The sequence below is a fragment of the Onychostruthus taczanowskii genome, unplaced genomic scaffold (genome assembly GCF_017590055.1).
Source record: "Onychostruthus taczanowskii isolate IOZ18803 unplaced genomic scaffold, ASM1759005v1 scaffold1, whole genome shotgun sequence".
Taxonomy (NCBI): Eukaryota; Metazoa; Chordata; class Aves; order Passeriformes; family Passeridae; genus Onychostruthus; species Onychostruthus taczanowskii.
Genome location: NW_024496525.1, coordinates 15,807,128 through 15,819,233, shown reverse-complemented (window position 1 = coordinate 15,819,233; position 12,106 = coordinate 15,807,128). Strand labels below are relative to the sequence as shown.

The 12,106-nt window shown below is 40.4% G+C and overlaps 1 protein-coding gene across 2 annotated transcripts in view; it reads left to right on the top strand.

Moving 5' to 3' along the window:
- The window catches only part of BAZ1A (bromodomain adjacent to zinc finger domain 1A), a 65,746-nt gene extending 58,440 nt beyond the window's left edge, over nucleotides 1–7,306 (top strand). For both annotated transcript variants that reach the window (XM_041396553.1, XM_041396543.1), the window contains exons 22-27: nucleotides 136–383; nucleotides 494–717; nucleotides 1,993–2,462; nucleotides 3,502–3,644; nucleotides 5,688–5,775; nucleotides 6,311–7,306. In XM_041396553.1, coding sequence (XP_041252487.1) covers nucleotides 136–383; nucleotides 494–717; nucleotides 1,993–2,462; nucleotides 3,502–3,644; nucleotides 5,688–5,775; nucleotides 6,311–6,501 — 1,364 coding nt within the window. In that variant the 3' untranslated portion in view covers nucleotides 6,502–7,306. The remainder of the gene's footprint in view (nucleotides 1–135; nucleotides 384–493; nucleotides 718–1,992; nucleotides 2,463–3,501; nucleotides 3,645–5,687; nucleotides 5,776–6,310) is intronic.
- The last annotated feature ends 4,800 nt before the right edge of the window (nucleotides 7,307–12,106 follow it).

Sequence of the window (12,106 nt, the reverse complement as noted above, 5' to 3'; positions counted from 1 at the left end):
TTGCTACTTGCTGTCTGACAGTCAGACTATTACCTCTTATTCTAGAATAACCTGGATCTTTGAAAAAAAGTTTGATAATTCTGTGGGGATTTGTCATTTTTCTCATTTTTTTTAAATCCCCTTCTTCAATGGAAGATGCCAGTGATGGTGGACGGTCCTATAAAACAGTTTTGGATCGCTGGAGAGAGTCCCTTCTTTCTTCTACCAGCTTGTCCCAAGTCTTCCTTCACCTGTCGACACTGGACCGAAGTGTCATCTGGTCCAAGTCCATCCTCAACGCTCGCTGCAAAGTGTGTCGGAAGAAGGGCGATGCAGAAAGCATGGTGCTGTGTGACGGCTGCGACCGAGGATATCACACGTACTGCATCAGGCCCAAGCTGAAGGTATCTCAGGAGAAAGAACTGCTTCCTTTTCACACAGAGCTTGAATGGTTCTTACAACATACTTGCATATTGCTAATGCTTTTTCTCTTCATTGCCCCTTCTGTTTCTAGGTCATTCCTGAAGGAGATTGGTTTTGCCCGGAGTGCCGACCTAAACAGCGCTCTAGACGCCTCTCCTCCAGACAGAGACCTTCTGTGGAAAGTGATGAAGAGACTGCTGAACAACTAGAAGGGGAAGAAGAGGAAAACTATGATGAGATGGGACAAAGTGAGGAGGAGCATTATGAAGAAGAGCAAGATGAGGAGGATGAATCGCAAGAGGAGGAAGAGATAAGGTAAATAGACTTGTTAAAATATCACCTTGATCATTATTTGGAGTAGTTGTTCACATAAGCACATATCTTGAAACTCTAGTTTGAAGAAGATGTTTATTTTTAGAAAAATGGCAGCTTGTTATGAATTTGGCTCTTACCAAAAGATTTGATACTGACAAAAGCTAGGGCCACTGGACTTGGGTTCTCTTTTCAGGATAAAAATTCCAGCTTTGAATGTATGGGTGAGAGAAGGCCTTTGGAGCTTCAGTTCTGTACAGCTGCTGTTTGAATGTGGAGACAGTTTCAAACAGTAAAAGTTTTCTGGAGAAAATGTGGAGTTACTTTTGTCCACTTCTGAATTTTGGAGGACTAGATGCATACAGCCTTAGAACATTAGAGAAAACAATCTGTCAGAGGAGGCCACATGACGTTGGGAAGGCTTGAGGACTAATGCAGTAGCTGTTTTAAAAAAGCCCACGAGCAAACCACACCACCCTTGCCCCTGAAAAACCCCCCCAAAACCATAACAACACCAAAACAAACAAAACCCAAACAAACAAACAACCCAAGAAAACCTCTTTGAAAAACAACAAACCAAAAAACGCTATACAATCAACTAAATAATACAAAGTGATAATTTCAATAAAAAATTTGATTTGATGCACATGCCAGCAACATAAAAATTGAAGGAAACTTTTCTTATCTCAGAGTATTTTTCTTCTCTTTTTTTGTAGTCTTTTGAATTGACTAAAGCAAGGTTATTTGCAGCTCTGACAGTCTCTGAGATTCAGTAGTTGGAGAGAATGTGCATGTCCTCGGCTAATAAATTTATCTCTGGGATGTTGTCTCTTCCCTGTAAAGGAAGGGGAGTCTTGAGTATTCGTTATAAACCCTGACCAGAGCATAACTCTTATAAGTAGCATTTTACAACTACATTTTATTTATGTGGCTGATAATAATGTTCAGAAATCCTACTAGTTAGCACTTGCTGTGAGAAATAAGTGATATAAAGAAATTGATAGCTGGTGCTCCAGTTAATGTATTCCTGTTGCATAAGCTGCAAAGGTGATCAGAATTCTGAGCATTTCTTTAAGGTGCGTACTCCACGTAATATTTCATTAAGAGATCCCAGAGGAGTATTTAAGGTAACGGGTGACTGACTGCATCAGGTTGCAAGGCAGCTGCTTACCAGTTCAACCTTGAATGGCTGGGGTTTTTAAATGCTGAATTAGAAAACTGAGGGAAAAGAGACGAATGGAATTTTGGAATAAATAAACATAACTGTTCACTTTGTAGCCCATCAAAGCAAGGAAGATCTCAGGTCAAGTTTCCATTAAAAATGAGAGCAGCCAAGCTCAACAATCCATTCTCAAGTCAGAACAGCCAGCGTCAGGCAAGATACGCTTCTCGGAGCCAGCCAATTGAATCTTCATCCAAAATGACCAGAAGGGGTTTAAGAAACATAAAGTCAGCCTCTTCAGCAGTGACAAAGTCCACTTTAAGACTTAATAGCCGGACCACTCGTCAGAGCCAAAGTGCATTACCAGCAGATGTTTTTGTGGAGTTACTTGGTCCTCGAAGAAGACGAAGAGGAAGAAAGAGAGCTGATAGCACACTGGGAAACAGCCCTTCCAACTCTCTTGGGTTTAGAATTGTGGATTCTGCAGACCCCAGTGAACGGCTTAGGAAATTGCCAGTTTCTGCTTCAAAGCTTTCTCTTCCTGTTGCTGAACCCAAGAGAAGAGGCAGAAAACGACAATCTACAGGTTAGAGAAATGTGTTTATCACAGCAAAATCCACATTCTGTTTCTTGCTAAAATATTTGTGTGGTAGAGCGTGGAGACTATGAGTAGTGGTTGAAGGCAGTTTTGCCACTTCCAATGAGACAGTTTTTCTTTCACAGAAGTGAACCTTAAATTTTTCAGCCATCTGAGATTTATTGTATCCATATTTGAAATTCCATATTTGCACACAATATGCTCTATAATAAATGGATTGAAGTTTGGAAGTGCCTTAACCCACACAAATGCAAATGTTTACTTGTAGCTTTTATGATTTTATTTTATTAAAGAATTAAACAGTGAAGAACACAAATAGGGGGAAGGTAGTGAAATTGGGAATATACACACAAAACAAGAAACTGCTACCAGAAGAAAAATGTTGTCTGCCTGGTATAGGGCTAACAGTGTCCTTGCTTGTTAAGGTAATACTTTGATGGTAAGGAAACACTTGGAAAGATACAATAACTTTTAAAAACAAAAGGGACCCAGTGTGAGACTGAAGAGTGTAAAAGAGCTTGCACTCCAGTGTAGCAGCCTTGTATTCTTCACCGATTCTGTCTGTCACTATTCAGAATTTCTGAGCTTTTCCTTTAACTACCCTGCTGAATTTTCTTGAAAGCAGATAAAACCAGTCTGAATAGAGGTTTTGTGGAAGTAAAAGTTAGGAGCAGACAGCTTATTGTGGTTTTTCTCTAATAGGGTTTTTCTTCAAGTATTTAACAAATTGTTTTAAGATTGAAATCAGTGAAAAAAAATAACATCCAAAATTAAGGCAATGGAGGAGGCACCCAGCTAAGGCCTGGTACTTAGCATGTTGTATGACAAGAGAGACATTTTAAATAGTAAATGACAGGACTGGTTTATAGTTAATACTTTAGGCCAAACTACATGCCTTGTGCTTTTAAACTACAGTTTTAGTATCCCAAAATAATGGTGTTTCAACTTCTTTTTTTTTTTTTAATTTTATTTTACTTGTCAGGCTTTAATTTTTATCTGGTGGGGTGTTGGGTTGGTTTTTTTCCAGAATCATCTCCTCCAGTACTGAACAGGAGAAGTTCAGGACGTCAGGGCGGAGTCCATGAGCTCTCAGCTTTTGAACAACTCATAGTGGAATTGGTGCGGCATGATGACAGCTGGCCTTTCATGAAGCTGGTTTCCAAAATCCAGGTAACTGACACAGCTGTGGAGGGAGCAGTAATGGCTGAGAGTCCTGCTTGCTGCTGGTAAACCTTGGGAATTTACAGCACGGTGCAATCAGGGGGATAGAGCCAAGCAGTGGGATTCAGGAGAACTCTTGCATTTCAGCTCAGATATTTGGTGCCAGAAATAACTTCTACAATTGATGTGGTATTGGCGAAATTTTAAATACGCTTTTCACTGGGCATTTTAAAATGTGAAATGCTTTGGTTTGAAAAAACCCAACCAAATAAGTAGAGTAGGACTTCTAATGGTAACCTTGTGGTTATTAATTAATTAGCTGAATTAATCTTTCATTTATGCAAAGACATTCTGAGAACAGACGTGATAAATAATAAGATAGAAACAACTTCACGCTGATCCTAACTATAATGCAGTAAAAAGGTGATTCTGTAGCTTCATTCTTAATTTCCCTCTTGTTTAAATTTCAAAATACTGGATGATAATATGGGTACCCAAAATAAGTGCTGCTCCAGAGGTTTTTACTACAATAAAACTTCCCAAAGCTGCTTTTTGCAGGCTGCACTGGCTTGTGCGTTACAAGGCACTGCTGGAGCTATGGCTGGCAACTCTGCACAGGCATTCTTGGAGATCTGGAGTTTGGTGTTCAAGAGCTCTGCTAAAATTAGCAATGATAGCTGTTTAATGAAGGCCTGAAATGCTGAATTCAGAGTCACGAATAGTTGGAAGGGTTAATCTCTCTGGACAAAGAGAATGATGTACAAATGTGAATGAACAGAGTGAGCATAGAGGAGGAGAGGAATTTTGAATGAAATGGAGATTAGTGACTGCCTACTAGAGTATTGGAATTATGTTGGGAAGGGCAAGAATCTGGTGAATGCAAGGAAGGATGAAGAATTCAACTTAATTTTGGTGCTGAAACTAAACTGTTTAGAATTCAGTGCATTCTGGTTTGCCTGAATCAATCACTGAGGGATAGTCTCTATATAGATGGAAGGAGAAATTCATACCTGGCCCAGATTTTCTTCATCATGATAGATATTTTGGTTTAAACTTTTAGCTGCCTTTAAGACAATGTAAAGAATACATTGAATGGGCAGTGCACAGCAAGCCAAAAAGAGAAAAATACCTTTTAGTAATTACATAACAGCACTCCTAAAAGAAAAGGAATTAAAAATATGTCAGTTTAATTCTGTTTCTCTAGTAATTCTTCCTTTAGGTTCGTTTGCAGGTTGCACTTGATCTAGAGTAAAATTACAGGCCATAATCAAAAACTTGGTTTTGAAACATCCATGATAGTGCATGTGGGTATTTTTCCTTGGAGGAGGGGAAGTCATGTTTTGGATACCTTTTTCTTTCACTTGCCCCACCCCACTTTGTGAGACAGTCACCCTAGACTTGGTGCTTACTGGAATTCAAAATTGGATCCAAATGATCAGTACACTTAAAGGTTAGGCAGTCCTTTTCCTCCCCTGACTCTTGATCCCATAGAAGTTGTTCTGGAGTGGTGGTTTCTCTCTGGTACTTGTGCACCATCTCCTGCTTGTTGCTCTTCAACACAAGTAAATGGAATCTCTGAATTTTGAATGAATAGTGGTGGAGTCAAAATGGTTATTATTCATGATTAAAGAGCTTTTAACATTGTAATATATTGCAGGAAAAATTAAAAATCTAAAATATTGGAAATAAGTTTTGTACTTGACAGATGGGAATAGCTGGAGCTACATGGAACAGCATAATGCTTATCTGCTCATGCAATTTTCTTATAGTTGTTCACAGGGCATTTAGGAGTAGATTTATTGATTAAATTGCTGGCTAATGTTTGTTGTGATCTGCTACTTGAATTATTAAAAAAAAAAAAAGGCAGTGCCTGAAAACTAGTATTCAGTTCAGGGAATGAAAGTAGTTGTGTAGGACTCCTCTGTTTATTTAAAAGCAAAACATAAATGCTTTTTGCTGATACATGATTTGCTTTAGTGTTCTACGTAGGCAGAATTTAAGCTTCCATTTGTTTGTCCATGAATCTTTTTGTTTGGAATCTTTTTTTTTTAGGTACCGGACTACTATGATATAATCAAAAAACCTATTGCCTTAAATATAATCCGTGAAAAAGTGAATAAATGTGAATATAAGTTAGCATGTAAGTATTATTTATTGAAAGGGGTATATTGTACCATGGTCTCTCACTTTAAATGCTTGTCCTAAAATAGAACTGTGTTGGATGATTAGAAAGCTGAAATTGTGTTTGCTTTAGGGTTTTGTGGTGTGTTTTGTGTTTTTTAAAAGAGCAATTACTAATATTTTTTAAAATAAAATCTGTTGAACATAGTTCCTTTCCTACTAACATACATGGTGGATAGATAAGAAATGGGCAGCTATGAAACTTCCGGTAGTTCTCAAGCTTTTAATATCAAAGAGTGACACTGATGGAATAATTAGAAAAGGTACTGTTGTTCCTGTCTCTGATTTGTATTTCCTGTATTGCTAGTCAGAAACTGAAGAACATTGACACGGAACAGCACTGATACAGTGATAGAAACTTGATACACTTAAAGACATTTTTGTGTTGCAGCTCTGCATAGGAGCACTGTACTAATTGATTGCTGTCATACTGGTTTATCAGACTGCTGTTTGATGACTTAAAACATGCTAAATTAATTTATTTCATTCCCTAGCTGAATTTATTGAAGATATTGAGCTGATGTTTTCGAACTGCTTTGAATACAACCCTCGTAACACAAGTGAAGCAAAAGCTGGAACTAGACTTCAGGCTTTCTTCCACATTCAGGCTCAAAAGCTTGGACTTCCGATCACATCTGGTAACGTGGACCACACCGCTCCCGCGGCGAAGAAGTCACGAATCTAACCTCTGCCTTCCAAAGGATTATTTGAGGGAATTTATTATGTTCATTAAAATGGATTGTTAAATTACGCAGTCGTCATGTCTATTTAAAGCAATAACAACTGTTTAACCACCTTGAAGTGTGGCCTGCACTATATTCTCAATATAATATTAAGCACTCAGGAGAATGTAGGAAAGATTACCTTTGCTACAGTTTTATTCAGTGTCTAATAATTTTGATAGATGTACTGGATACAGTACTGGTTTACAGAGGTTTTGTACATTTTTAATACATTCATGTGTCCAGATATCTTCCAGAAGTACTTTGCTTTTTCCTGCACAAAATAACATTGTTTCATCCTCTAGATTTTGTAGGAGCTGTGGTATTGAGGGCTTTATCAACTCAGAGAAAATCTTCTGCTGTAGCACAGTTGAAGAAACTGTGTGTGTTGTTAAAATTTGTTTGAGCATATCTTCTCAACACTAATGACTACAACTGCATATCTTTTCAAGTACTGTACCAGTGCTGGCTGGAGGTATTCGGTCTGAGTTTATTAACTAGATATTTATTTAGCATTCAAAGTAATTTGTGAATTTGTTTTGTATTTATAAAATTTGTACTTGGGGCAAAAAAAAAAGTCCCATAACTTTTTAAATTTTGGAGGGTGGGGTTTTGTTTGTTTGTTTGTTTATTCCCCTCTGACTTGATGATCAACCAATAAATACCTTCTCGTGTCCCTGGCAGTTCTTCTAGCAATGAGTAAATTTGCAGGACTGTACTCTTAAATTTCTACATTCAGCTTTGGAAGTGTACAAATAAAATGACACATTTTTTCAAAGTATGTTGAGCTTGGACTTCCTCTTGAGTTGTACTGCTACACCGCCTTCCCATTCACCAATGAGGACAATTTGCTGGAGGCAGCACAGCAGAATGTGGTTCCAATATGAGTACCCCAGCCAGCACTCTGGGCAGCTGCAGCCACTGTGGTACCTGGTCTCTGAGGGATGCAAGTGTCCATCAGTATGTCTGGCATAACGTGAGTAGTGTAAGTTGTACGGATCTTTCATTTGGATCTCTAGTGTGTAAAACCTCACAGATTTGTTCAGTTGACCAGCAGCTTCTTTAAAGTATTCTTAGTATGCTTGATAGTTTTATTTTCAGTATTTATTAATTAAAATGTATTAAGCTCAGTTTAAGTTCATAGGTTTAAATCAGTCCTCCCCTCTTGGAGATACCTTTTTCTCAGAGTATGGTGTATGGAGTGGAAGTTTGGGGATGGGAGGGAGTGGTAGGAAAAACTGAAACATGAGGCTTGCTGCTGCAGCAGCATCTTTTCCCCCTGTGTTTATGCAGCTTGTGTTAAAGGGTTACAACCTGAATATGCTTCTAACAATTACTTGCTATGTAATTGTGGGCTTTCTTTGGCTGCCGTAGTGCTTACCTTGCCTTAGAGGTGGTGAGAATGGGCATTCTCTTGAGTTTAGGGAATGGCTGGAGGTGGATAGGAGACTGGTCAGTTCAAACTGTTGCAATTGTTGGGTTGGGTTTTTTTTTTTTAAATAATTTTTAAAAATTATAAGAACGAGAATGGGGAGGGATGTTATTCAGAAATGTCTGCTAATACTTCCAATTTCCTGTGGAAGCTTTCCACAGAAAGCTGTCAGTTCAGAGCTGACATCTCTGTCCAGATTTAAGAGACATTTTTTGTTCGCGCAAAAGAAAGGCTCCCAGTAGAGAATGCTAAATTCTGCAAGGAATATGAGCAGCAGAAGACTTCATTGCAGGGTATAAGTTGTACTTGATAGCCCTGCATCTGTCCAGTCCTGAGAGGCTGTGAAAGTCCTGACTGGTAGGTTGCACAAACAGTTGTGCTTGTTCACATGAATAATCCCCATTGACTTGAATGTGGATGCATTTTGAGGAGGGGCACAGTGAGCTGAATAAGTCTGTCTGTGGCAGATGTAATTTAAATAATTTCTGTTCCAAACCTACTCCCAGCTGTTCATTCCTATCAGTCTTTTTCCAGGGTTATTTCCTTCAATAGCATCCCTTCAACAACGCAGCTGTAATTTTGGGTTTGGATAGAGGAAGTGGGAACAGTCCAACCCAAATCTCTGCTTATGACAATGGTGTTTCTATGCTTGTGCTCAGCAAAGTTACAAATTTCTCTTTAAGTTTGCAAGCCTGAGGCCTCACTTACATACACTGAAGGTGAAATACAGGAGGTACTCTTCTGCTTTGGACAGCTGTGCTTAAAATACTCCTGTCTGCCGTATGTGCCGTTCAGCTCTGACTGTCCTTGGCTTTAGTGGTGCTCGTGGGGCATGAACCAAGTTCCTCAGAGCAGACTGCCTGGTCTGGTACTTCCTTTGAAGCTTTTTCAGACTTCAGTGATGCTTTTGCTGAGCTATGTCAGGATATCTTTGTTATGGCCTTTGGGAAAAAGGGAGTTAACTTCTATCTCCCTCCTGGTCTTAGGGGCTGAAATATTCATGCTCCTCATCCATCTTTTCCCCCTGAAAGTGTGTTACCATGATCAGCCATCCCACCCGATGTTACCATCAGTGTAAATCTGTATCAGTATCTCTCAGGGGCTCCAAGCAAAAGTTTTTCACAAAGGTGTCAAAATGGAGAGGGTGAACAGCTTCATCTTGGATTCAGACTAATGAGGCTGTACCAGACTCTCAGAGAAAACAGGCAGTAGGCTTCATTGAGCTTCAAGTGTAGCATCTGTGGTCTAAGCATTTTAACAAGATCAACAATGAAAATCTTACCCTTCTCGGTAGCTCCCATGGATCTTAACCCTGGTATATATCTGAATACTGCAACACCAGCTGCTTTTCCTGCTGTGCAAATTCTGTCCCTTTCATTCATGTCAGAGCTGAATAACTACCCTAGGCAATTTCTTCTAATTTTTTTTGGTACATAACTCTTCAATAGTTCTGGGACCAGTCCCTTTGGGCTCCCAACCCAATGGATTCTCTTGTCCAGGAGACACCAGCATTTCCTCAAAGACAGCTTGCTCACCTCCTGGCCACCACAGGCTACCGAAGATGCAGAAGACCAATCCTTACAGTGACTGCTGGTAATAGAAGCAGCCCTTCCTTCCCAAGCATGATGAGGTCACAAGGAGAAGGCCACTTCAAATGCTGGCTCTAGCCTTCTGTGCTGGCTGCAGTCAAGCTGATACTGACTGTGCATGTTTAGGTGTCAACACCAGTGTAGCTGGGACTTGTTGTATCAAGTCCCTTCACCTGTATTAGGAGGCAGGTGATGACCTTGACTGACATATCTATCCAGTGTCAGATTCACCTGCTGGAAGTCTGATTTCTGGAAGCCTGTAACAATGCTGGAAAGCTTGTGTTGCTTTGGTCTGGCAGCCTACATGACAGATGTGAGCTAGCACTCTTTTTTGTGAGAAGGTTTGAGCCTTCGTGAGGGGTTTGAGCTGGGGCCGGTGCCCCAGCAGCCACTACTGGATGCCTCTTTTGTGGAGGGGTGAGGTTTTAAGACAGCACAGAGCACTTAAACATTAGTATTAACAATAAAAAAGATGATCTTAGCATAATCTTAGCAAATATGGGCATTAGAAACCAGTACATTGCACCTGAAAACCAGCCTGAATATATAGTTATAGGGAGGCAGACCCTGAACAGCCCCACCCACTGACTGCAGTCACCAGCTGCCCCACAACCAGCTGTCCCTGCATCTGTCACAGTGCAGAAGTGAAGAGCCTTCCATGGATGGACATGTGCAGGGAGCAGGTCTCTGGGGACAGCAGACTGTGCTGGAGTCCTACCCACAACCATGTTTGTGCTGCACTGGTAATCTGGTACTTTAGGATTTAGGAGATTACACTTGTGGTTTATGAATCATTGATGTAACCACTGAGTTAACCCTTACCCTGCAGCGATCTTGTCTCTTCCAAGTTTCATCTGTTTGTATTCAATAAATAATATCTACCACTGATCGCATTACCTATTGGTGAACCCTGTTGTAACTGATCAGCGGTTCTAGATAACACTTCTTGAGGCTAGCAAGGACTATTTCTGCCCTCCAAGAGCCTTCTCACCCTAAATAAGTTGCCAGTGTCCAGACAGTTGCAGGAAGTTTCTTGTACAGCATTTGGCTGTAACTCCGAGGGATCTTTCCCTTGCACTGCTAAAGTACCTTAATCTCCACAACAGTGACATAATCTAGTTCTGCAAAGCTGCTCCTGGTGCTTTACCCAGCCTGCTGCAAGGGGATATTCTGAGATTTCTCAGCCTCCTACCAAGTGATGTATTCTTCCTCCTGCCCTTCATCAGCTACCCACTTCCTTTAATTCGGTGCTTCCTTAGACAGTGCTATTCAAACCTTGCCTTTGAAGTGCTCAATTGAGTATATGTCCAGTATCAGGCCTGTGTAAAAACTCCTCAGAGAATCTCCAATTACCACCAATAAGAAAGATTCCCATTTCAGAGCATTCAGGTTTGAAGATGATGTCTGGATTAAGACTGATGCAAAAGGTAAAATAACTTGTGCTGCAAATCAGAAGAATTATAAAGGCAGGTAAGTAAACTGATTACCTTGTTTCCCAATAGGGATGCTGATGTAGCATCATCCCTAAAATACGTTTGTGTATTTGTGGATGTATGTGTATATAATTAGGCAAAGTTTGGGATTTTTAACTGCTCAAGTCACTGACTGTTAAAACAATGGTTGTGATTCATGAATCCTAGAACTTAGAGAAAGGTTTGTGTGAAAAGGAACCTCAAAAATCATTTTGTTCCAACCCTGCTGCCATGGGCAGGGACAACTTTTACCAGTCCAGGATGTTCAGAGACCCATCCAACATGGCCTTGAACACTGCCAGGGAACACCGACACAACTTTTCTGGACAACCTGTTCCCGTGCCTCACCAACCTCACAGTGAAGAATTTCTTCCTATTACATAATCTAAACCTGCTCTCTGGTAGTGGGAAGCCATTCTCCCTTGTCCTATCACTCCATGCCCTTGCAAAAAGAGCCTCTCCAGCTTTCTTGTAGGCTCCCTTCAGGTAATGGAAGGCATTTTTTGGAGTGCATTAAAATGCACATCAATACAAGCTACACCTGAAACGTTATTGGGGCAGAAAGCCACAGACTGCCTGTGTTTTCCAAAAGGTGTACTGAGACAAACTTTAGGTTTGTTTCTTTACTGTAATATATCAGTTTCCTGCGTTTGTAATGCTTCTTTCCTGGAAAACTGCTGAAATTAATTTTAAATATATATATTTTTAGGTGCAACTCAACCTTTAAATTTTTTTAGGGCTGAAAGAAGGCAAAAAAAAAGTGTTTCCTGGGTCTCCAAAGACAGGGCTGTATCAGCGGCTGCCCTGTGAGCGGCTCTGGGTACACAGCACCGGCCAGGCTGGAGGTGCTCAGCCCACTCGATGTCCTGCAGCCTTTGCCAGAGAGGGGAGAAGACAGCAAGCTCCAGCATTCTGCCTGCACCTCCCTGCTTGCTCACAACGTTTATCCAGCTGTTCAGGTCACTCGCTTTTGATGAGAGAAATGTTTGATTGGGCCAAGTTTCCTACAAGGATGTTACATGACAGCATACTCTCCAAAACGCTGGCCGATGGCCATGGAAGATCAGCTTTCACT